The sequence below is a fragment of the Thrips palmi genome, unplaced genomic scaffold (assembly GCF_012932325.1).
Source record: "Thrips palmi isolate BJ-2018 unplaced genomic scaffold, TpBJ-2018v1 HiC_scaffold_5, whole genome shotgun sequence".
Classification (NCBI taxonomy): domain Eukaryota; kingdom Metazoa; phylum Arthropoda; class Insecta; order Thysanoptera; family Thripidae; genus Thrips; species Thrips palmi.
Window position 1 is genome coordinate 6,462,229 of NW_023144632.1, and position 24,349 is coordinate 6,486,577.

Below are 24,349 nucleotides of genomic sequence, written 5' to 3' on the forward strand. Positions count from 1 at the left end.
TGAAAGGTTGGTAATGAAAGCGAAGTGTTAAATTTTTCATACAAGAAGACCAAAGTACCGAAGGCAGAGATAAAGCCGAAGGTTATAAAACTATAATAATAAAACAAATAATATAAGAAAATCTATAAATTAAGAGGCCTCCTTAGATATTCCCTGATATTCCCTTGACTTCTCCGTAGCCACAAACCAAAGTATACAAATTCTACCGGCTACCTTTTCGGGACCAACCGTCGATTTTTGTTGCCAACCAAACAAAAGCTAAATGTTTCAATTTCTTCCCTTTTACACGTCCCTTGCTCAGAAATAGTTGAAAGAAATGTTTCTGAAAACTGTTAAACACATTTTTTAGGTTTTAAGCCAAATAAATTAAAGATTGTTAAAAATATGGGTTGCCATGTCATTTTTTCGTGGTGTGTGCTCCTTTGAGGAGGCACACATTCAAATCCAAACCCAAACAGTGGGAAGTGGGAAGTGGGAAGCTGCTTGTCGAACTTGTCGAGGGGTATCATCTCATTCAGTATTTTCAAAGTTTTGCCATTATGGACCCTGTTCTTCCTTTCCGTATACTGAGTCCGGGGTCACGGAAACCGAAACTCAATCATCGTTTCAGTGAGTGCAATAATTGCCGAAATAGTTAATACATGTCTGCTAGTGCCGTGACATCCCATTTTGTCTGGTTTTGTTTCAGAAGACAGTAAGCTATCTCTGAAGTTGCGAAAGGGTACTAATGTCGAACACCGTAGCAAAGAAAATAGGGATCCTTTACTGAGAGAAGGAAAAAATCCTAAAACGTCTGGCTTGAGACATGAGGACTCAGATTTGATGACATCTGATGAGTCTAATGACAGCATGGAACGGTTCAGTCATCCAAACTCTGTTCTTTCTATCAACACTCAAGAATCTACTTTTTCTCTTCCTGTTGCTGAGTCTACAAGGTGTGAGGTTCAGTCTGTGAAATTATGCCCAGAGTCAACAATTGCTACTTTGCACACAGCAAGCAACGGCAGCGATTCTTCAGCTGCCACAGAATACTTCACTGCGTATCCTTTACCAGTGGGCTGTGATGAGAGTATTGTGTGCATATCAGATTCATCACCAGAACCGGACAGGAAAGCAGTTGCTTCAAAGAACAGAGTGTCTGAATCTGTACTCATTTCTTCTGATGAAAGTGACAATGAGCTCCCATGTGCTTTACAACAATTTTCTACAACCAGGAAGAAACTGTGCGATACTTTAGATCTTGAAAGTTCGACAAGTGGTTTGGATCATTCTGATGAAGAAGATATTGTGATTCCTCCCAGTGTGAAAAGTGACACTAGTTCAGTTGGGAGTTCCGATATCGTCAAAAGACAACCTAATCATGATCTAGTGATTCCTCCTAGTCCTGACAAATATTCTCAAAGTGACATTATATCAGAGGATAGTTGTAGTGAGAAGGAATTATCAAAAGCACCTGAAAGGAGACAAATGGAACGTCCAGGCTGTTCTGGTGTTAATGCAGCATCATGTGACAAAACAGCAAGTTGCTTACCATCATCTGACTGCGGGTTAGATGAATCGTCTTGGAAAGAAGACTTTCATTTGGTCTTGCCAGACTCACAGTCATTCTGTAACACCAAACAGGCTAAGTTCATGGAACTTGATTCCAAGGCAAACAAGCCTGATTGTGTGAAAAACATTATTTCTAAAGAGAAATATGATGATATTGCAAGGTATTTCATTTGTATACTCAAGAAAACCAATAGACACCTTAAAAATTTTATATTATTTTTACTCGTTATTATTGTTTTAGGTGGATTATTCGGGGACAGACATCATCTGGAGACGGCTCAAATGAAGAATCTTCTCCAGTTGAGCAAACTGAAACCACTCCATCAATCTGTGACAATAGGACTCAAGGATGTCCTAAACTTGACAGGTAACTTTTTATTCCCTGGTTAAAATTCCTGTTTTATTGAATTTGTTGTATTCATCAATACCTTGCTTATATTTTATGACCAATTTAGGCTTCCTGCTGCAAGGAGGGTCTCCCTCAGTAGTGATAGTGAAGATGACAATTTTCATGCATGTAAGTACAACTAAAGAACTTTGGCACTGTTCACTAGAACCCTTTTCATTTCTTAGATCATTAAGCACAAGAAATTTTCAATGCAAGTTTATTTTAATTTATCTTATTGCAGTGATAGATTCGGTGAGAAAAAATCGCATTAAGAATCATGAGAAAATCAATGCTAGAGATGACTCCTTTAATGACGGTTCATTTATTGATGATGATTGCCGAAGTGATATGGTTGAGTCCCCATCTTTCAATGTTTACCATTCTGACTTGACTAAGTCAATCAGGACTGAAGTGAAGTCTGTAAGAAAGTGAGTTGTTTTTTAAAGTCCTGCTCAAAGTTGTCTGTTGTTCTTTTTCTTTAAAAATTAACTTTGTTTTCTGTTGCTGTTAAGGACTGTGCAATCTATCAAGAAAAAACAGTTTTTCCGCAACTTGTACCATTCTGATGAGTTCCATGAAGATGATACAACAGCATCTTCCATTAACAAACCAAAGGCCTCTGTAAGTGTGTTGTGCTTTTTTTTTGTTTTGATCTTGTGGAAGATTGTCTATCTTTACAGCTTTCCCTTTTGTATTCCAGTTCAAAAGTTCAAGAATAGCCATTCAATATTCAAGTGGTAGTGAGGGTTCAGAAACAGATTTTGAAATTTCAACCAAAGGAAGAAAAACTCCTGGTAATAAAGAAGATAGAAAGCTGACAAAACATTATGATAATAATTGCAGTGATGACTCAGAAGCTACTTCAGACAGCTCTGGTTTTGTACAGAGAAAGACGGAAGTTGGATCATCTTCAACTAGAAATACCAAAGACAAAAATATTGATTTGAATGATTCTGACATTAAGATACCCCCAGAGTCACAAGTGTCCAGTTGGAGGAAAGTGGTTAATCCTCCTTGTAGCAGCTCTGAAAGTTCTGATTCAAAGTCTTCAAAAACAGACTTGATTAAAAAACTCACAAAAAAAGATAATGTGAAGAAGCCTGCTCATATATCCACAGGTGAGAATTGCACCTTTGCACTTAATTCAGGTTAATATTGTTTGCCTCGTGAACTTTCTCAATTATTTGCATTTTCTAGTATCCGTGACACCAAAGAATATTGCTTCTTTGAAGTCTCCTGGGAGGCCATATTCTCCCATTCGAACATTTTTGTCTTCATTGTCAGGCAAGTCTCCTGCTATACATAAAGTACTATGATGTAAAATAAAGTATCTTTATCTCAACTGTATAGTTGTAGTCATGTGCATGAAAAAAGTTTCTTCATTATTTATATGAATGCATTCTTTTTTTTTTTTTGGCATCCCTTAGGGCCAACTCACGAGCCAGGAGTACGTGACCATCCAGAGGCAGCTGTTTACAACAAAAACTTCAAAGCAAAGAAGGAAGAGCTTACTCGTCGCTTGTTCAAGCTCTTCAACAGAGAGGTGTTTGATAAAAGGGTAAGAATGATCTTTTATGCTCTTAGATGATGATGATTTGGTTCCCACAAACTCAAAAGTTTCAATATTGTAGCTTCCTGATGACATGCTGCTGGAATGGAATGGACGTTTAGTGCGAACTGCTGGGCTGTGTTACTGTAAACTTATACGAAAAAATGGAGTGACAACACGGACATCAAAGATCTCCTTATCCACGAAGGTCATTACATCCCCGGATCGTTTGAGAGACACATTGATTCATGAGATGTGCCATGCTGCTGTATGGCTGCTGAATAACATCTCCGGTGGACATGGTCCATTCTGGAAATCATGGTATGTCAAAAGCCTCAAAATTCAAGCATATCTTTGCTTCTTATTAGCTTCCAGTTCATAATGTTGCCCAATTCTATTTTTTAGGGCACATAAAGCCATGAAGAGATTTCCAGAACTTCCGTCAATTGAGCGGTGTCATACATACAATATAGAAACAAAATTCACATACAAGTGCACCAAATGTGGTTACAGGTAAGTTTCAAGTTTTATGTGCAGATTTTATTTCTTTCAATGTCCAAATTGCTTAGTTTATGTCTCCAATATCCAATATACATTTGTGCTCTGTGATGTCTTTTTCAGTTTTGGTCGTCATTCTAAGTCTTTGGATTTGGACAAGAAACGTTGTGGTTACTGTTACGGTCGTTTTGAAGTGCTTCTCTCTTCACAAGTCCAAGGCCAAAACAATCCAGAGAAAGTTATGAAGACGCCCAGAGCACCAAATGCTTTTGCTTTGTTTGTGAAAGAAAACTATGGAACTATCAAGCAAGGAAATGCACATTTGAAACATGGTGACATCATGAAAAAACTTAGTGAAAATTTTGCATGTATGAAGGTAAAATCATCCAATTAATTTTATTCTTTGTAATTTGTTTCCTGCGATCTCAAGTTATGCATGGGATTGGGACAAGCCAATCCTCCAAATCCTGCATTTCCTTTCATTTAACATAGCTCAGTTATTGTTCCGGTATAGTATTTATCTTACAGTAAATATTTTATGTCTATTGTGGATTCTATTGGTTTTAAATTTGCTGTTGTGAGACAAGCCTCAGTACAAATCTAATCACTTCAGTGCTTTAAGATTTACTTGCAGGTGGCAAATTTGTTTTTCTAATTCATTTTTTAACTTTTGTTGACATATTTTATGTTTAGTTTTTATAAAAACTATCTCTGTTTGAATTAACTTTAAACAATTTGTAGTAATCTGACTGAAATTAATATAATATACTTGATTACATTTTAGTGACTGTGCTTGTTATTTTACTTGTCTCCTCACCAAAATTTCTTCTTAGCAGTGGCGTGGTCCAACTATTCTTGGGTGCCATATTCCAGCATAAGGGCTATGTTTTATTCCCATTGTTTGCCTTGGTGCCACAGGAAGGTTTACTATGACCTGCACAATTGGTTGAATAGCAATAATACAGTGTGAATGTAAGCAACTATCACTTATTGTTAACTACAGAGGACTCACTCTCTCTGGACAGTAGGATCCAGGCCCGGGCAATTCATCCCCCATGTATCCAAAAAGTCTTTCTCGAATGGTATATTGAGGAGCATGGGGTAGTGTTTTGTTGGAGAGAGAATAGGCACCTGGACCAGGAGTCTCCACTGGGACCTTGACACTCAATCTGTGTGCCATGTGATGTGCAGGAGGGGTGTGATGATGAATAGTAGGGAGAGTATATTCATTTGGTGCTGTCATTTATAGATAAGGCTTGAGTTCATTGCACAGGGTAGGCAGCCCTTGTTACCTTCCTCCTAATGCACTTTTACCTGGTGTTTTGAATGTTGCTGCAATCTCTGGTTTTGTGCGAAATGTGAAACAAGGTGCACTTTTCAACACCAATTTGCTCTTAGTCTTGTAAGATGCTGGCCCAGGAAGGTCTTGGATTGGCCGATTTTTTGGCTTGATTCCCATCGTGTATTGTGGAGTTGATGTCTTGCCTGATACATAAATTACATTCAGTTGGGTCATAACATCTGTTTGTCTTCTTCCTCTTCCCTGTAACTTACCACCTCTGGCTGTAAGGTTCCGTATACAATATGAATTGGGACTTGCTTGATAGTGGTTGATTTTTTGTTCAATCCTGTGTGGGATAGTAATGAAGACTTTGGTCTATAAGGCTAGCATTATATCGTGAATAAAGAATTAAATGGAACCATGGTCTTTGATGTAAACCTTGGATGTAAACTCCATGCTGGCTGATGAATTATTGAAGAATTCATTACTTGTCTCCCTTGAATAAGAGCAAAGTTTATAAGAGATGTCTCCACATTTTCTCAAGTTTCAGATATTTTTTTTTTCAAAATACTGGCTCTAGGATTTTACTCAACTCACCTATGAAGAAACACATTGGCATAGAATCAGGTCCAGGTGTTGAATATTCTGCTACAATTGGCATTCGTTTTCGAACAGGGGTCCATGGCTTTTGAACGTAAAGTGTATCTTTTTTAGCATGACAACCTCCTGGCAGTAAGAGATCTGATGACATTGAACTTGCCATCACTTTCCTTGTCTGTATTTACTAGTTGCCTGAATTTTAACAAGAAGAGTTGCCGGAGTTGCCCGTCTTAAGCATGCCCACGGCAACAATGTCCAAATTGTACATAACAATGGGGTATTGGTTGGCAGTTTTTGGTTCTAGCCAGGTTCTAGCACGGAGTGAGGGAATGACAAAGCTTGTTACGTGACAGTTGCCTGTCAAGCAAATGACGTTTGTAATAGTATTCTGGATACTTCGGCAGGTGACGCAAACGTGGGGGTATAGCTCAGTGGTAGAGCATTCGACTGCAGATCGAGAGGTCCCCGGTTCAAACCCGGGTGCCCCCTCTCCTTTTTCCGTCTCCGCGAAATATACAGTTTTACTAGACATATCGTAACTTCATGATATTATGAAGTATTAATAACGTTTGTTCTGGAGTTTGGCACATTTCACCACAGTAATAAAGGAATAACTTTAACGAAGACGAACAAAACCACCCAACACCCACCCACCCTCCCGAAGCCACCGAAGTTGGTTAACCTGCCAAAGCAGAAAGTAAGCAGGCAAGCAGACGAAGCAGACTAAAAAACCTTTCTCCTGTGAGAAGAAAACGCGTATTCTATCAATTCCGTCCTTGGTCCTGCTTTTTGCATTATCATCTTATTGAGATGGGCATCTTGTGTTTACAGCATGTTCTAGAGAAACTATCTTACGTGCGTCGAGGTTAGGCTCATCTTCGAGCTTTTCTCGACAAACCTACAACTGAGAAATCATTGTTTACTGCCATGTCAGCTGCCAAAGGAGCCGCTAAAGGATTTCGAAAAGGTTTAGAGAAGAAAATTTTTCATGGAATCCTCAGAACACATATTCCAGCCGGCATGGCCTCTGGGTCCCCGCCACTAGGAACTCAGCTTGGGCAGGTACTGTTCCATTTGTTTATTTTTTACGTGTTACTAACTACCCGTAAAGCAATTGCTCAGTACACAAAGAATGCTTAGTCTAAAGGAATTCAGAAATTGTTTTTTTAACTTTCGATTAGGGAAGCTCTATTCCAGTCTCTAAATAAAGAGGCATTTCTCTCACACCGAAGTCTGAGTTTGAATTTGCACATTTGGAGGAAAAAACCCTTCATAATGAAATTCATTTGACATGCCTTTAATTTTTGTTGTTTGGTTATGTAATGACCTAAATCACTAATTGTTTCTATGCCATCAGAGAGGTGTCAACATACCTGGATTTGTTAAAGATTTCAATGAAAGGACCAAGAACTACAGACCCGGAGTTCCTCTCCTAAGTATTGTCCAGGTGAAGCCAGACAGATCCTATAAGCTCAACATCCAGCTTCCTCCTTTTCCTTACTATTTGTTCCAGGCTGCTGGTATTTCCAGAGGAGCTATGCAATCTGGTTAGTTGGTTTTCCAAATGAACATTAAATGATGAACGGTAGATGCCCATTTTGTCTAACAAACTATTAATGGTTTCAGGGCGGGAGATCGCTGGTAAAATAACTTTTAAGCACTTGTATGAAATTGCACTGATAAAAAGTCAAGATATTGCTTACCAAGCTAGTACTATGCAAGAAATTGTAGATGTAGCAATGCATTATGCCAGACAGAGTGGTATTGCTGTTGTTAAAGACTTAAACCCTGAGGAATATGCAAAATTTCTTCAAGACAGACTTAAAATCATTGAAGACCAGAAGGCTGAATTGCAAGCTAAACGAGAAGCAAAGCTCCTGAGAACTGGATAGTGTGGAAGATATGGATAGATTAAACCAGTAGAAATAATCCAAAGACTGAAATTTATTTTTATATCCCTAGTTCATTTGTCACAATTTTCCCAAGCAGGTTTGATGGGATGACATTAATATATAATTTATTCTCCTCCATAAATATACCGCAATGTTGCCTGTTGTTAAATGGCAGTCACAAGGAGCACTTAAGAACGATATTCTAATCCTCCCTGATTCCCAGAAATTTTTTTTCTGTTCTTCACTACTATTTTTTGGCGATATTTTTCAATTTTCTTTGACACTTTCCCTTTCTTTTTTAATTCTTCATATTGATCAATAAGATCAACCATACGTTTTTCCACTGTAAATAAAATAATACAAACATGAGAGACAGCCTACAACAATGAAGACATTGTAGCATAAAGCACATGTGAGACCTTTACCTTTCTTCCTAAAGTACGGCGTTTTCCCTTCTTTCATAGCTTCAATTTGAGCAGTCTTCTCCTCTTCTTCCCTTGCTTGTTTCTTCTTTTGTCGCTCTATTTCTCTAAATTGATTTTCCTGGAGTAACCACCAATAGATAAGTGAAATCATACATATCAGAGTTTCCACATAGTACCACAGAAAAATTAAAACATTACCATTCGCTGGACTAGGTATTTAATTTGTGACTTCCTTGTGGGATCTGTCGTGGTTTTTAATTCTTCTTTTAGCTGTTTTAACTCTGATCGCTTGTATTCAGATATAAAGCCATATGCTGCTTTGAAAGCCTGGAAAAGAAAATTATTAAGGGACAATAGTCTATTATCTACAGTGCTGAGCTAAGTACTAACTCTGCCCAAGCATGACTACTCACTTTTTCATTAAATTCGCCACATAAACTGTCAAAACGTGGGTCTCTGGGAGGTTTCTTCGTTACAGGCAAAACTTGTTGCAGAACTGGTACTGGTTTCTTCGATGACATTTCTCTTGGCCTTAAAAAGAGAATGGAGAATGAAAACAAGCACATTCACAATGTATTTAAATGTATTTGAAAATCAGTAGGCAGAAGAAAACATAGAGAAAGGCATCACCTGTTTTTGTTTTCTCTTTTGAATCGGTTCCTATGAACTTCCCTTTTGCCAAACATAGCTTCGTTATAGACTTTAGTACCCAATTTTTCCTTCAGCTTCTGTAACTCCTCAAAGCTCATGGTTGACAGCTCATCGCGTATTTTGGTCTGGAAGCATGCGAGGTTAATTAAATATCATCAATCATCAAGGCAAATGAAATTCCACATCGAAAGGCATGTACCCTTTCTTCTTCATCATCACGGGGTTCTTCATGTTCCATTTCAATGACAATTACCAGCCAACTCTTTGGAAAAAAGGTGGTTTGTACGTGAAGTACGTGAGCGTGAATTCCAGGTTATGTTGATTTTGGTTTTCGTCGTCGTAGTTCAAGGGATGAAAAATCTGAGGGCCACTAGAGTCCTATACTCAGACAACAACAAAAAGACGACCGAAGACGACAAGACACACGTGCGATATCTGAACCTCACGAAAAGCGATGGATTAATGTAGGAGAAGAAGCATTAAGTGTAGATATAGTGCATTCATCAAGTGCTTTCACCCCATCGAGTGTGAAAAAGTAGTGATTTGACTTTGTGAGTCAGAATATTAGGCCTATGCCCTGTGGGCACTCGTGTGTCAAGAGGTTATGTTTGTGTAGTGGATAAGAAAAACACCTTGCACATTGTGTGCGTTCCCTCAAGATGCCTTCAGGAAGCCGAGTTTTTCTTCAAAATAGGGCTCTGGGATATGTCAGCAACCATATTCCTCTTGTGGTGCGCTACATTCAGAGACGAAAAGAGAATTTGATTGTCACTTGCACAGGCAAGTCCTTTCATACATATGCTTGTTCCCATTTCACTCTCCTGAGTGTTTGTTCCAAACACACGTCGGAGATCACTTGCATGGCAGCGGATACTTACCTCATCTACACAGCTGCTGACAATGTGATTTACGCTTGGCGCCGGGGAACTGAGTTGTCCCACACATACAAAGGACATGAACATCCAGTGCATATCCTTTTGCCTTTTGGACCTCATTTGATATCAGTTGATGATTTGAGCAACTTGAAAGTTTGGGACGTCAAAGCAGAATCATCGTATTTGGAACTTTCATTTGATAATGAGGTATTCAGCATCAGCACAGCTTTGCATCCTAGCACATACATCAACAAGATTCTCCTTGGAAGCCAACAAGGTGCATTACAGCTGTGGAATATACGCACTTCAAAGCTTGTCTATTCCTTTCTCGGGTGGAATTCTGCTGTGACAGCTTTAGAACAGGCTCCTGCCATTGATGTGGTCGGCATAGGCCTGGCCAACGGCCAAATAAAGCTGCACAACTTAAAATACAATGAGACCATCGTTGAGTTTTCTCAGGATTGGGGTCTGGTCACAAGTCTTTCGTTTCGTACAGATGGTCATCCAATTATGGCCTCTGGTAGTTTATGTGGTCAAATTGTGTTTTGGAATTTAGAAGAGAGAAAAGTAGTGACACAATTGCATGCCCACAGTGGAGCAGTGTCAGGCTTGCAGTGCCTGCCCAATGAACCGCTTATGGTTACGTCATCGGCTGACAACTCTGTGAAACTGTGGATTTTTGACATGCCTGATGGTGGTGCTCGCCTGTTGAGGATCAGAGAAGGTCACAGAGCCCCTCCATCTTGTATTCGTTTCCATGGAAGCAATGGTGACAATATTTTAAGTGCTGGTGGAGATTCCTCACTTCGAATATTTTCAACTAAAACTGAAACCTTTAACAAGAGTCTAGGACGTGCTTCTTACAACAGGAAATTGTCGAAGAGCAAGGGCGCTTCTAAAGATCCTTGCAAAATGCCTCCTATTGTAGAATTTACCTCAGAAAGTACAAGAGAAAAGGAGTGGGACAATATTGCTGCAATCCATTTAGGGCTTAGTGTTGTGACCACATGGTCTTATGATAAAGTGAAGATGGGTGACCTTAAATTGGTTCCTGAAAGACTGAAGAAAAAACATAATGAGAGCAGAAATAAACTTAGCAAAGTTACTGCCACTTGTTTGTGTTTGACACACTGTGGCAACTTTGTTGTTGTGGGGTACAGCTCTGGTCATGTGGATCGATTCAATATTCAGTCTGGGATCCATCGAGCTACTTATGGAACCCCAGTGGCTCACAAAGGACCCGTGAGAGGAGTATCCACTGATGGACTGAATCAAATAGTCATAACAGGTGGAAGTGACACCTGTGTTAAATTCTGGCACTTTAAAGATGAAGGTAAGCAATCATTCATAGCTTAGAATATTCATACTTCTCATTAATTTTAAAGATCAAATGAAATAAATTGTACTTTTAATTTTTTTAAACAGGTAAACCAGCGTTTGGGAAGGTACCTGTTGATGAGGCTGTAGCATTCTTCCATGCCCATCATGAAAGTGCTATGCTGGCGGTAGCACTGGAAGACTTTTCTATTGTTGTTGTTGACATTGATACAAGAAATATTGTCAGGAAGTTTGTTGGGCATAAAGCCCAATTAACGGATGCCACTTTTAGTCCTGACTCTAGGTGGCTTGTTACATCAGCAATGGATTGCACTATTTGCTTGTGGGATGTTCCCTCTTCGCAGCTCATTGATTGTTTCCAGGTGACTTTCCTATCCCCTGTAACACAATTTGTGTTATTTTTCTTTGAATTTTAAATATACTGGACTTTTGCAGGTTGATGCTGCTTGCACATCTCTGAGTTTTTCTCCTACTGGTGAATATTTAGCAACCACTCATGTGAACCAGCTTGGTCTGTACCTCTGGTCCAATAGAACTCTTTACTCACATATTTCCCTTAGACCTCTTTCTTCTGTACCTGAAAGTATACCAAAGGTTAGTCATATCAAATCTCCTATAATTGCAATCCTCATTCAGGCCCTTAAAAATCAAGAAAGATTAAAAAGTGATTAGTTATATGAAAAGTTGCAAAATAAGAAACAAGCTAATTTTTAAATTTCCTTTTTTATCTGATATTGATTTTTTTCTATAACTCAGGTTGAGCTACCTGCTTCATCTTCTGATGAACTGCAGTCATCACATAATGATGATGAACCACTCCCATTAGATGATGATGAACCAGAGTTCACTTCACCTGATCAACTTGCTGAAGACCTTATTACTTTATCACTGGTATCCAATGCAAGGTTTGTTTGATTTTTGAATCAAAACTTGACTCTCAATACTTTATTGGTTTAAGATAATAATGATTCTTCAATTTCACAGGTGGCAAAATCTGTTGAATATTGACCTCGTTAAGAAGAGAAATAAGCCCAAGGAAGCACCCAAAGCACCCAAAGCTGCTCCTTTCTTTCTACCAACTTTGCCAACACTACAAGATTTTGAATTTGATATTTCAGGAGCTCTTAACAAAGATGAAGGGGGCTCTAAGATTCTGGACTTAAGTGCAATGCAGTCTCTCACGGCATTTGGGAAAGCTCTCAACAAATGTTCCCAGGATAATTATTCACCGGCTTTCTCTTTACTGAAGGAGATGGGTCCTGCTGCTATTGATGTTGAAATCAATTCCTTGCCTCCGGAGGGTGGTGGATCAATTGACCTCATGCTCAAGTTTATGAAAATGATCAACACTGGCTTTGAGTCAAATAAGGATTTTGAACTCGCTCAGGCCTACCTTGCTCTATTTCTCAAAGTACATGGAGATACTATTTCCCAAAATGAAGAATTGAAATCTTATATTGATGTCCTGATTGAAGGCCAGCAGGCAGGATGGTCAAATTTGGAAAATAGATTACAGTATAATTTGTGTGTTGTTCATGCATTGAAGAATATATAAAATAAACTTGTATACTTAGGCGGTATTCAATGCCTATTATTAAATACCCTTTCCTTACAGGCTCACTCAAGAGAGTGCTGCATTATAAATTTCAACTCTGAAAATATCTACAATAATATACACCCGGATAAAGTATCGACTGGATAACCACTGAAAATTCCCCCAATCAATTATAGAAGGTGTAGTACAGGTGTCTGTCTAGTTACACCCGCCCGCCCACGCCCACCCTGTATTTATTTCAAATCAGTCGCGCTACGTGGGTAAAATCTGCTCGTTTGTTTTGACGGCATTACCAACAAGCTCTGTCGAGATTGGCTGGTCTCGAAACACTTCTTTCACGTTGAGAGTAGCCGAAGGCATTTTAAGTTCTCCTGTTGATAATGTTCAGCGGGTTCGACTCTTATTTGGAGCTGAGTTGGATTTTTTTCTCTAGGATATGCTGCGATAAGCAAACGTCTTCATTTTTTGGCAGTTGGTGGTTTTGCTGCTGAAATATCCGCCAACAACAAAGCACGATCAAGCATCACAACAATCATATCGCGGACTTGGGTTGCATTTGATTGGGTAAAAATGATACCTCACAATTAGTTTCAAAACTCTAAGTAGACGTCGAAACCTTCCAAATGATACCAAATTCTTGCTTGCAGGAAGTTGCAGATTGACGCACCCGTTGGGAAACCTAACCTATTGTTGTCTCACTCATCATCTGATTGTCCTATTATTGTGGGTGAAACCACTCACATTTTTAGGGACATGTCGTCACTAACAGATGAGCAAAAAGCCCGAATGGAGGAAAACCGAAGAAAAGCAATGGAAATTAGAGCGGCCAAGATGAAACAGCAGATTCCTACACAAAGCTCTGCGGCAGCTAGTAAGCATTCATTTCCCATAAGCAACAATCCAACAACTTACCCAAAGAAGACATTTCCAAATACTCCTCCTGGTGCTACACCTCAAAAGTTTTATTCAATTCAGTCTTCGAAGAAAAGTGTTTCTGAACTACGTGGAGATTTGACACTAATATCTGAAGATCGGTTTGAGTTGAACATGGCTTACCATCAGACCACTATTGATGCCTTGAAAAAAATCTCAGGAAGGGAGTATGGTGAGATCATAGGTATAGAAAAGTGAGCCTACATTGCCTTTTCTCTAGTGACCCATATCTTGTATTTTTTAGATTCTGTTAAAAAGAACTGGAATTTTCCTCTTGCCCAATACAATAATGTGCTAGCTACTCTCAAGAACTTAAATGTTCTTGTTGGTGAATTGTCTCCATTGGTTATCAGTGTAAGAGTCTATTATTTATTTCCAGTATGTTTTGAAGTGTTTTTTTTTCTTGCTTGCCAGAATTTTAAAAAATATTTGAAATTATGAATGTATTGTGAATTAACTTTTTCTGTTATTGCAGACATTTTTGAAACGTAGAAAATACCCTTCAGACATAGATCTTGCACGGATTCACCCATCAATGAGATCCACTCTCATGGATTTTCAAATTGAAAGTGTAAGGTATGTGTTTCACAATTTCTCCAAACAGACATTATACTATTTATCTTTTATTTGCTAAACTTTTGGTCATTCCTAACTATTCACACACTTGTGTTTCAAGGTATGCTGTGTCAAGAGGAGGTCGGGTGTTGATTGCAGATGACATGGGTCTTGGTAAAACAATACAAGCCCTAGCGATTGCTGACTATTACCGCAATGAATGGCCTCTTTTAATAGTGTGCCCATCTTCCATGCGGTATGCATGTTCTCACTATAACTTTTAAACTTCTTGTGGAGTTTTGAATCTAAAATCATGGGTGTCTTTCAGTTTTCAGTGGGTGGCCGAAATTCATAAACATTTAATGCATGTAAGTCCTGAGACAATATTTGTCATCACTACCGGGAAAGATGCACTTGATAGCAGTTTTCAAGTAATCATTACTTCTTATGACCTAATGGCAAAATGCAAAGACAAACTTCTTGTTCGGAAATTTGGTGTGGTTATAATGGTATGCTTTGTCCTTGACAAGTTTGGGTAATTTAACAGGATCTCTCTTTAATAAATAATTTATTTTTTCTCAAAAAAAAAAAAAAAAAAAACAACTTACAGGATGAAAGCCATAGTCTCAAGAACCCTAAGGCAATAAGAACAAAAGTTGGCACAGAAATCTTGAAGAAATGTAGTCGATGTGTTCTGTTAAGTGGTACTCCTGCTTTGAGTCGTCCAGTTGAATTGCACTGTCAATTGCAAGGTGTAAAACCTCAGACTTTCAATAAGTATGTTCAGCCTCTTCTTTAATTCTCTGTAAACATCTTAATCTTGGTTAATTTTGAACATCACTATTTGTTTGCCTTCAGGTTCATGGAATTTGGTCTTAGGTATTGTGATGGTAAAATGTCACGCTTTGGCTGGGATTTCACTGGCTCCAGTCATATGACAGAATTAAGTGTTGTCCTGAAAGAACTCCTAATGATCCGACGTCTGAAAGCTGATGTCCTCGCTCAGCTGCCTCCTAAAAGAAGGTCCTTGAAGTTTATATCTTGTGAAAATAATTTCTGATATGGTTTCATTGAAAGTTTTTAACCAGATATTTAAATTTGTATGATTGTAATTCTTAGTATTATGAAGTTTTTATATTTTTATATATACTCTCTTTCCACTCTAGGGAAGTTGTTATTTTGGAATCATCTGGAAAAAGCCTGAGTGAAACATCAGAGTTTGCCAAAGCTCTTCAGAAAGAAGGGTTGAAAGGCCTGGAGAAACAAAGCACCATGTTCTCATATTTCATGGAGACTGGTTTATCGAAAATCAATGGAGTGGTGTAAGTTGTTTTTCATCCTCTTTTACTGTTGCTGCTGCAAGCATCATAATTTTTATAAATGGTGGCTCCTCATTTACATTTTGAATCTTACAGACAATATATATGTGATATGCTCGATAATGGAGAGAAATTTCTTGTGTTTGCTCATCATGCTAAAGTTCTTGATGCAATTTGCAATGCAGTTGAATCAAAAAAGACTGAGTAAGTTATAGATTTAGTCATGATGCAGTTAATGCCATTGCTGTTGTCGTTCAGTTAGTAAGCATCTTTTCTTTTATCCTCTTCAGTTACATCCGTATTGATGGCAGTGTGCCTTCAGACGTCCGCAAGCAACTGTGCAATCATTTCCAGGAACAGGAGAGTTGCCAGGTTGCTGTGCTGTCCATCAAAGCAGCTAACACGGGCCTAACACTTACAGCTGCTCGTCTAGTTATTTTTGCTGAACTATATTGGAATCCTGGGGTGAGATAGAAAAGTGTTCAAATATTAACAAGCCTTCATTAATTTTTTTAAATGGCCTAGAAGTAATGATTTTTAGTTCTGGTCTATTTTAAGAAGACAATTTTAGCTCTTGCTCTAATAGTGCCTGCATGTTTCGTTTTACAGGATCTTATACAGGCTGAAGACCGAGCCCATCGCATTGGACAGGCAGATAGTGTACTCGTGCAGTACCTCATACAAGAGAAATCAGTTGATGATATAATTTGGCCACTTATTCAAGACAAACTGAATCTTCTTAACAAAGCTGGGTTGTGTCAGGATAAATTTGCTGTGGAGCAGGTGCAGGTAAGGTCTACTCAAAATGTCAATTCAATTGATACTTAAGTTCTGATAAAAATATTTGTAATCTGTCAATCCCTACAGAGCAAAAAGCAAGAGAAAGTAGAGTCTGAAGCTGCTGATTACTTTCTCCCAGATGATGATGCTGTATTGGCAGAGCTTAACCTTGATGAATTGGAAAACTCTTTTGAAATGCCAGAAAAGAAACCTCGTTTTCAATAATAATAGTAATAATAATTGAAAATTAGTAGTAATTTTACAATTAAATGTCATTCCTCTTGATCTCAATGGACACTGTGCTGTATTCTTTCTTGTAATGTCCCTTTAATGGCTATTTTCTGTATACTTAAAATGAAATGGTGAGCTCAAAACAAGGAAAGACTTGTGACAATTATATTCTGTGATTTTGTATTTGCATGCACATGTATTTGTATGCTTGAAGTTATGAAATTAAAGTTTGAGATTAATAAATTTCAGTTAAACTGCACATGCAATGAGTACTTGAATCTAATTATTTCACAAATAATGGTGTTCTCTTGCACCAAGATTTCACCTTAGTTTAGAAAGAACAAAGCAAGAACTGCTTAAGAGACTGAATGCTTCTTTATGGATAAACTCTCGTCAGCCTCAAAAGAGCTCGTTACTGTTTTTGTCACACCTCAAAACGCTCCCGAAGCATATATTTCTTGTTTAGGACCAATAGGACCTTCCTTTCCGCCTCTGTGAGCTTCTCGATATCTTTCAAAACCTTTATTCAGTAAAAGGACAAAAGACAACTGCGCAACTCTATTTTTACCATGGTCACCAACCGTACATCCGAGAGATTTACAAGGAAAGAAATTATTCATGATGACCCTAAAACAAACATAAGACAAAGTAAAGTATTTATTTAAAATTTATGAACTTTTTAAATTAAAGTTTATTTCCTTTTATTGCTCTTTGTGCATACCCTATTACTTTGTTGCGTCTCGTCCGTTGGTAACACTTTTGTTGTGAATGAACTTTGAAAAACGGGATCACTTTTTCATGTGCGTGCTCGGCAGCTGGAACCTTTAGGCAGCTGCTTTCTTGTGTGATCTTGAAGTTTCAACAATTTCGTCAGCTTGTGTTGTGAGTAAACTAAAGCAGATATATATGCTACCTTTGCGATCAAAGTTCTTAAAGGGCCACTTTACGCTACTGTGACAGACAAGACTCAACCAACATGCCGGTCTAGCTCAGATATTTTTGTCGTTGCGTCGTCTCTTCTCTTTCCGTGTCACGTTTATTCCTGTCCGTCAATTTTAAGGTCTCAGTCCACGGCAACCTCCGTGAGCACGACGAAGGGACAGGAACCGTAAAAGTGTTGGAAAGTTCGCTTCTAAACAGAGTCTTTGGGGCATGGAGCGGGGCCTTTGTGCGGGTGGGTTCTGACCAGGTGGGTCGGGTGAGCAGACCTAGAGTCCTTTGTGCTACCTGTGTGGGCTCACCTGCTTGGAATGGTTGTATTGTTGTGACTGGCTCGCTCCAGACACGCCTGCCGAAATAGGTTGACGCGGGCTCCAGAGCCGTTTTAGGTTGAGGTACCTCTAGTACCTCGTTTTATCAAGGTCCCTTTTTGCGAGCACCAGACACTCTATTACAATCACAGACAGGGCGTTGGAAATTATTTTTATTGAAGCGTTCTAATTTCACATTCTGTCATCTCTTGAACATGCTTGATTTTGGTGAGAGTGTGTCGTCAAAGTTGGTACTAATACAATGTCATCTCCAGGTGCACCATGGACCTCAGTGCTTCAAGCACACCGCTGCAGAAGGCCAGAAGAAGAGCCCAAATCTTAGACTCAGACTCTGATGATGAGCGATTGGATCAAGCCAATGGATTAGTCATACCACCATCGGATCCAGAGGATGACGACAGGGCATCATTAATTAATTCGTCCAATTCCAGTGATAGCCTTGTTATGACAACCCCAGTGCAATCTCGTTCCATGCCTAAGCAGAACAACTTACTACGGAGAAGTTTAGGGTACAAAAGTGCTGTAGGAGACAATTTGGAAGACTCTTCACAATACATGAGTTTCCACAGTGCAGCAACTTTCACTCCTGAGAAAGGAAACTCTGGTCTTGAATCGTCTCATCATGAAAGTGATGTTTCCAACAAGTCTTTGGATGTGTCTGCTATATCTGAAGAACATAGCTCTTCCGAAAGTGGGAATGAAATAGAATCATTTCAATCCAGACAAAACTCTCACCAAAATGAAGATGAAATTGAATCATTCCAATCTGAACATAGTTCTATTCCTCTCAATGATAGTGACTTTGGCTTTAAAAATAATGATTGTGATGATGATTCTCAGTCAGATGACTTAAATAATTCAGAAAATGTTGCTAGTACTTCCCATCAACCTGAAAATATAGAGGATAGCGAGTCAGCTCAAAGTGATGAGTTCGATGATGGTGCTGCACATTCTAATGATGACAGTAGGAAAATTGAATCAAATGAAGACATGTATATGAAAGGTGTAGCTCAATCATCTAAGCATGGTATTGATACTTCATATAAGCCTGTGTTGATTCAAGATGGTGATGCATCAAATTCATCAATTTACTATGATGACAGTAATATGGCAAAGAATTTAAATAGTTCAGATGTTGCTACTTCTCTTGATGACAAAGTGAAAGAAGCAGAGTTTTTTGGCAGTCCTAAGAGATCTAGTTTGATTGATCTAACTCAATCAGATTCATCTCTTCAGAATTCACCTGTTGGCGCTACAAGACAAGTAAGTGACCATATTATTAGTTTCGGTGAAATAAGCCTTGAATTATAAAACCCATTTATGTAAATAATTTTTCTCTTAATTTCAGCATGATTTGAAGCAACGAGAAATAGGAGACATAGTAGCAGACCTCTCATCTGTTTCCAATGACATCATGGTAAAGGAGGTATGCACTATTAACTTTGTTCTTTGTTATGTATTGTAATTGAAATGCGATTTTACCATTGACTGCCGTTATATGTTTCAGGCTCTCCTTGATAGCATTAACAACAACACACTCCCAGATAATGGAAGGAACCTGAAAATGATGGTGTACAAACTAAAACTGCAGAAACAAGCACTGGAAAAGGAATTAAGTGAGCATAAGGAAACTGCTGCGCAACAAGCAAGTATGTCTTTTCTTACAGTGGTTTAAACAACCAAGATTTGCAGAACTTCAATTTTCATTGGAAACTAAATATCACTGAATTGTTTCAGCTATTGAGCAAATGCAAACCAACCTGGAGAGGAAATTGCTGTCTTCTAAGCAGTCGACTCTAAACTTTCAGCCTTCTGTCAAGATAGAACAGAGAGAATATGAGAGTATCGACTCTGAAGAAGATGGCAGCCCAAGGTCTCTAAACAGCCATGATTCAATCAGCAAGCCTGAATGGGGAGACTTGCCTAATCCAGACATGACCATATCTGGATTCGGGAAAAAAGGTAACATTTTGAAAGTCAAAGACACATATTTTGAATTTACCAACTTGCATACATATTATAACTAAATTGTTCTTGCATTACAGCCATGCAAACACATTTAGCTGAGAAGTCTCTTACTTTAGAAGCTTTATCTAGTCTGCACAATGCATTAAAGACTTGTCCTGATGAAGACACTTATGCTGAGGATCCTAAATACCTAAGGGTTGAACTGATGCCTCATCAAAAGCATGGTTTGGCCTGGATGCTCTGGAGAGAGCAAGAAAAACCCTCTGGAGGTATTCTTGCTGATGATATGGGATTAGGTAAAACTTTGAGCATGATTTCCCTAATTTTGAAAGATCTTGAAAACAAAGAAAAATCTGATGATGACAGTGAGTCTGATGATGAATCTCCAAGATGGATGTCTTCAAAATACTCAAGAATGGTCAAGGGTGGTACTTTGGTAGTGTGCCCTGCAAGCTTGGTGGCACAGTGGGAGCAAGAAATTTACAGACGAGTTAAGAAAAGGGCACTGTCAGTGGAGCTTTATCATGGTCCTAAACGTGAAAGCAAGCCCCGTCGTCTTGCCAAGCATGATGTTGTTGTCACTACGTACAACTTAGTGAGTAGAGAAAGTGGTGTGGATTCTGCTAAAAATGCTACGAAGATAAAGGATAAGGGCCCATTGTTTATGGTGAAGTGGGAGAGGATAATTTTGGATGAAGCACATATGGTGCGTAACCATAAGAGCCAAATGGCCTTAGGTGTGTGTGAGCTCATGGGGAAGCACCGCTGGTGTTTAACTGGGACACCTGTTCAAAATAAGCAATTGGATCTTTACGCCCTTCTCAAATTCCTTCAATGTTCTCCTTTTGATGATCTTGTTGTTTGGAAGAGATGGGTTGATAACAAGAATGCGGCTGGAATGCAACGCCTGAACACGATGATGAAGTCCTTAATGCTTCGAAGAACAAAAGAACAGTTGCAGGAGAAGGGGGATCTTAACTGTCTTCCGGAAAAGTCCTCTGAACAGATCGATGTGCATCTTGATCCTGAAGAGTTGGAACTATATGAAAAAGTAGCTCTTTTCTCATCCACTTTATTTGCTGAGTTTCTTGTCCAAAGAGCTGAAAAGCAACAACTACTTGATGCTCGTTATGGGATGTCAACAAGACCAGTCTGGGAACAAGAAGGTATGTGAAGAGAACAATAAGTTTATTTTAATGAGTTGTTCAACTTACCCAGCTTGTTAAGTTCTTTTACTTTTATGCTCCCTTTTTTTTTAGGTCGGCCAGATAACCAGTTCACAACCACTAAGGAACTTGCCAACATGCATCGTAAAATGAAGGGCATTACTGAAATTAAAACTCATATGATTTTGGTTCTTTTGTTGCGTCTTCGACAGATTTGTTGTCACCCAGGCTTGGTCAAAAAGGTCGGTATATCAATTGATGATCTGTGTTGTTTTTGTTTCTTGGATTCTTCTTAGACTAATGTGGCTGTATCACTGTGACTATTATTAATAATATTATTATATCCCTTTTTCTCTAACAAAAAACCAGATGGTTGAAAATGGTGATATAGATTTTAATGTGGCCAGTGCTGGAGTTGAAGATGAGGACGGCCTGGATGTCGATCTTTTTAATCAGATGAACAATCTTAATATTGATGAGTCAGCTGTAGAAAGTGAGGAAAATGATGATCCGCTCAATAAATCTGGAATATTTTCAGCTGACAGTCCTGTTCTTAGTTTCGATCGGCCAAGTGCAAAGGTTGGTATGAGTTTCTAGTCTGAGGCATTAATTTTTCCTGATAATTTTCTCACGCCTATATATTTTTTCCTCCAGATTCGAGCTATTCTCGACCTTTTAGAAGAGAAGCTTCTGGATTCTGATGACAAGGCTATTATAGTGTCACAGTGGTCGTCTGTACTCAATATAATCGCAAAGTTCTTGAAACAGATGCAATTTAAATTTGAAACACTGTCTGGTGAAGTTCCAGTTCATAAACGTCAAGACATAGTAAATGATATAAACAGGAAAGGATCTGGTGCCCAGGTACATTAGCATTTCTTTCTGTTAGGGGGTGCTTCACTTCTTTATGAGAGGTCGTATAGTTTGTCCTTTTTGTTTCATTTCAGATTCTTCTCTTATCACTGACAGCTGGAGGTGTTGGTCTAAATCTGGTGGGTGCTAACCATTTGTTGATGGTCGATAATCACTGGAATCCTCAGCTAGAAGCTCAGGCATGTGATAGAATTTACCGCGTTGGGCAGAAGAAACATGTATTTGTTTACAAGTATGTGACGTCTTTTAATTAATTTGCAATTTTGACCTTATTATTTATGTGTGCTATAAGACTAACACAACTTGTCGCAAATTGACCCTAGGTTCATCACAGTGAACACAATTGAGGAGAAAATAGTGTCTGTTCAAGCGCAGAAATTGGCATTGGCGCATAGCGTGCTTACTGGCACAAGGGACATGCAGGCTTCAAAGCTCACTCTGGCAGATTTGCAAATGCTATTCTCTGCTCCCAATCCTGCCCCGGCCCCGGCCCCTGCGCCTGCACCTCAATGAAGCTAGCTACAGCCTTTCCAAATTACACTTGTCTTCATGTTTTGTTTCTTCTCTTATATGAAAATTTTTGCCTTTCATGTGTTTTAATTGGTGCTTTGTTTTTATGTATATTTTATTACCTTCAAATACAATCAATTTCTGAAACTAAGTCTACATCATTTAATTCGACGTTCGACAAACGCAACTAAATGCCTCAATGCGCGGCGCACGCCAATGTCAGGGGTGAAAGCCATACGCCATGCGAAAGGCGAGAGCTGAGTTGTGAGCCAGCCCAAGGAGGGTACCGCATTAGCCGGGCCTCGACAACGGTCCGATTCCGAGAGTCGTCATCACCGCTCTCACTCTCTCGTTCTCATGGGGCGTAGCGCCATGAGACTACCCCTAGTCTCGCGCACGCGCACGTATCGCCCGGTGAGTGCGAGAGAGACGAAGTGACGCAGAATGAGGCGGCTAATGTGGCTTTCTCTTCCCTGCCCCTGTCGCTGTTTGTCTTGGGAAGAACAAGAACGCGGCGGGGCGGGGTCGGCAGTCCGCCCCCGCGGAAGTGCACCTCCCCACCTGACCGTTGTGCATTCGGCAAAGTCGCCTAAAATCACGACCTGATGTGGTTTCGCGGCGGAGGGGGGGGGGGCAGTGCACTCCCGTTCTTGTTTCGGCCGTGACTCCGAGACGCTGCGAGCGTTGAATCGTCTGAGGACGAGAACGCCTGCCCGGTAGGCCGACCCGCCACGCGCCGCAGCCCACAGCCGCGATGGTGGCCTACCCCCGCACCGCAGGGGCTGGGCGGCTGGGCTGGGCTCGGCCGCGGCCCGCGCTCTGGCCGGGCGTGACGAGGGCGTGACGTGGTCGGCGCGGCCGGGGGAAGGCCGAGCGAGACCGCGCGGTACGGCTGCCTGGTGCGGCCTGGTGACCTGGCTGGCTGGCGTGCCGCGAGAGTGAGCGTGGCTGAAACTATTACGCGGCAAATGGCTCGAGAACTCATTGCGAGCAGAGCGAGTCGTCTCGCCCCCGCAGTGGGTTTCGGGTTTCAGGTCTGGCGCAGCCATGGCGCAGCCCGGCCTCAGATCAGTGTGTGTACTTAAACTTGGAACGACACGTCTCCCGCCGCGACTGCTGCGTGCGGAGCAAAGCGGAGCCCCCACCCCACCCCACGGGCCCACGAGGGGCGCGAGTGGCGCGGCACGGCGGCACGGCTGGGACAAGTGGGAGCAAACTTTAATTACTGTAGTCAGCCCAGCCCGGGCCGGACGCGGCCGCAGCCGTGAGGGCCGCGCTAGTACCACGCTCCGTCTGCTGCACCAGCGGGACCGCAGCCGCCAGGGCGCGCCACCCCGCCAGGGCGCGCCACCCCGCCACCCCGCGCTGACTGGGTTAGCCTGGCTGGCCGGCAACTCGGACGTGTTTAACCCACGAGGGCTACTCCATTCAGTAGCTTGTCTCCATGCTCGCAGCGTCTTCTGTAGTATCGCACTACAGAGGCCTTCGGCCGTCTGTCCATCTCTCTCGCACCCACGCTGAGGAGTGCGAGAGAGACAGAGAAAGCGTTGACCTTTCGGGCTGTCCGGCGCGTTGCGACGCCGGGCCGGGACCGCGCACGCCGCGATGGCCTGGTGCCCTGCATTTTTTTTGACGTGTTGAGGGAATGTGAAAAAAGGACCTCGTTTGACTCTACAATGCACAGCGCAATTAAGCGAGAGAAGTGAGAAAAAAAAGTGTGGTAGTGGACTGCGCGGGCATCGGGCAGCGTAGCAGGGGGGACGCGTGCACCGTGCTGTCTGAGCTCAAGTGACTGAAACTTCCTTGAAAGTATCGGCCACTTGTGGGTCAACTGTTAAAAACCGCGATTTTTTTTTTAAAAAAAAGATGATTGGTTTATTCCAAGAGTGAAGTAGTCGATGGTGCCTTGACTGCTGCTTATTTTCGGTGCAGTTCAAGTAGAAACAAAAAGAAAGACAAACAATTTTCTTGCGACTTTTTGTTAGCAGGGCTGCAGCCCCTTCCCACGCAATTCGCGTACGGTTTGTGAAAGCGACGCGCTCCCTGATCCTAGAGGGACTATGGAGGGGGTGGCGCGGGGAGGAAGAGGGGAGGGTGGCGGGCCAGCGGGGGCCTCGCCTGCAGAGCGCAGATCGCTCT

The 24,349-nt window shown here is 40.6% G+C and overlaps 7 protein-coding genes and 1 non-coding gene across 11 annotated transcripts; 6 read left to right on the plus strand and 2 right to left on the minus strand.

Moving 5' to 3' along the window:
• Positions 1-392: 392 nt before the first annotated feature.
• Positions 393-4,769, plus strand: LOC117650231 (acidic repeat-containing protein-like). 2 transcript variants are annotated; one of them, XM_034393478.1, is made up of 12 exons: positions 393-609; positions 692-1,712; positions 1,793-1,918; positions 2,007-2,068; positions 2,181-2,367; positions 2,452-2,560; positions 2,640-3,057; positions 3,137-3,223; positions 3,367-3,497; positions 3,571-3,809; positions 3,894-4,001; positions 4,110-4,769. In XM_034393478.1, exons 1-12 carry the CDS (start codon positions 540-542, stop codon positions 4,378-4,380), a joined length of 2,829 nt encoding a protein of 942 aa, XP_034249369.1. In that variant the 5' UTR covers positions 393-539; the 3' UTR covers positions 4,381-4,769. The 2 variants fall into 2 exon arrangements, with proteins under 2 accessions (XP_034249369.1, XP_034249368.1); XM_034393477.1 differs by having other exon boundaries at positions 397-609; positions 689-1,712.
• Positions 4,770-4,781: 12 nt separating this feature from the next.
• On the minus strand, positions 4,782-6,304 carry LOC117650236 (outer dense fiber protein 3-like). 2 transcript variants are annotated; one of them, XM_034393485.1, is made up of 6 exons: positions 5,866-6,304; positions 5,707-5,764; positions 5,541-5,614; positions 5,301-5,471; positions 4,999-5,222; positions 4,782-4,920 (listed from the first exon to the last, which is right to left on the minus strand). In XM_034393485.1, exons 1-6 carry the CDS (start codon positions 6,029-6,031, stop codon positions 4,816-4,818), a joined length of 798 nt encoding a protein of 265 aa, XP_034249376.1. In that variant the 5' UTR covers positions 6,032-6,304; the 3' UTR covers positions 4,782-4,815. The 2 variants fall into 2 exon arrangements, with proteins under 2 accessions (XP_034249376.1, XP_034249375.1); XM_034393484.1 differs by having other exon boundaries at positions 5,301-5,614.
• Trnac-gca lies at positions 6,286-6,357 on the plus strand. The gene has a single exon. It is a non-coding gene; the product is annotated as a tRNA-Cys (tRNA).
• An 87-nt stretch (positions 6,358-6,444) lies between these two features.
• On the plus strand, positions 6,445-7,803 carry LOC117650239 (39S ribosomal protein L11, mitochondrial). 2 transcript variants are annotated; one of them, XM_034393493.1, is made up of 4 exons: positions 6,445-6,565; positions 6,700-6,930; positions 7,226-7,415; positions 7,495-7,803. In XM_034393493.1, the coding sequence occupies exons 2-4, from the start codon at positions 6,796-6,798 to the stop codon at positions 7,758-7,760; spliced, it is 591 nt and encodes a 196-aa protein (XP_034249384.1). In that variant the 5' UTR covers positions 6,445-6,565; positions 6,700-6,795; the 3' UTR covers positions 7,761-7,803. The 2 variants fall into 2 exon arrangements, with proteins under 2 accessions (XP_034249384.1, XP_034249383.1); XM_034393492.1 differs by having other exon boundaries at positions 6,505-6,609.
• On the minus strand, positions 7,795-9,177 carry LOC117650238 (ribosomal RNA processing protein 36 homolog). Its single transcript, XM_034393490.1, has 6 exons — positions 9,036-9,177; positions 8,816-8,961; positions 8,599-8,716; positions 8,384-8,512; positions 8,186-8,303; positions 7,795-8,103 (listed from the first exon to the last, which is right to left on the minus strand). Exons 1-6 carry the CDS (start codon positions 9,072-9,074, stop codon positions 7,949-7,951), a joined length of 705 nt encoding a protein of 234 aa, XP_034249381.1. The 5' UTR covers positions 9,075-9,177; the 3' UTR covers positions 7,795-7,948.
• Positions 9,178-9,439: 262 nt separating this feature from the next.
• LOC117650232 (WD repeat-containing protein 36) lies at positions 9,440-12,629 on the plus strand. The gene is made up of 5 exons (XM_034393479.1): positions 9,440-11,044; positions 11,137-11,411; positions 11,485-11,643; positions 11,806-11,954; positions 12,034-12,629. Exons 1-5 carry the CDS (start codon positions 9,496-9,498, stop codon positions 12,602-12,604), a joined length of 2,703 nt encoding a protein of 900 aa, XP_034249370.1. The 5' UTR covers positions 9,440-9,495; the 3' UTR covers positions 12,605-12,629.
• Positions 12,630-12,918: 289 nt separating this feature from the next.
• Positions 12,919-16,681, plus strand: LOC117650234 (SWI/SNF-related matrix-associated actin-dependent regulator of chromatin subfamily A-like protein 1). The gene is made up of 13 exons (XM_034393481.1): positions 12,919-13,168; positions 13,252-13,709; positions 13,782-13,891; positions 14,013-14,113; positions 14,214-14,348; positions 14,421-14,601; positions 14,703-14,869; positions 14,951-15,115; positions 15,259-15,414; positions 15,508-15,615; positions 15,702-15,876; positions 16,021-16,200; positions 16,279-16,681. The coding sequence occupies exons 2-13, from the start codon at positions 13,358-13,360 to the stop codon at positions 16,414-16,416; spliced, it is 1,968 nt and encodes a 655-aa protein (XP_034249372.1). The 5' UTR covers positions 12,919-13,168; positions 13,252-13,357; the 3' UTR covers positions 16,417-16,681.
• Positions 16,682-17,172: 491 nt separating this feature from the next.
• Positions 17,173-22,361, plus strand: LOC117650229 (transcription termination factor 2). The gene is made up of 11 exons (XM_034393475.1): positions 17,173-17,304; positions 17,948-18,956; positions 19,042-19,119; positions 19,201-19,342; positions 19,431-19,655; positions 19,739-20,827; positions 20,921-21,069; positions 21,197-21,406; positions 21,482-21,691; positions 21,775-21,932; positions 22,024-22,361. The coding sequence occupies exons 2-11, from the start codon at positions 17,955-17,957 to the stop codon at positions 22,211-22,213; spliced, it is 3,453 nt and encodes a 1,150-aa protein (XP_034249366.1). The 5' UTR covers positions 17,173-17,304; positions 17,948-17,954; the 3' UTR covers positions 22,214-22,361.
• Positions 22,362-24,349: the final 1,988 nt, after the last annotated feature.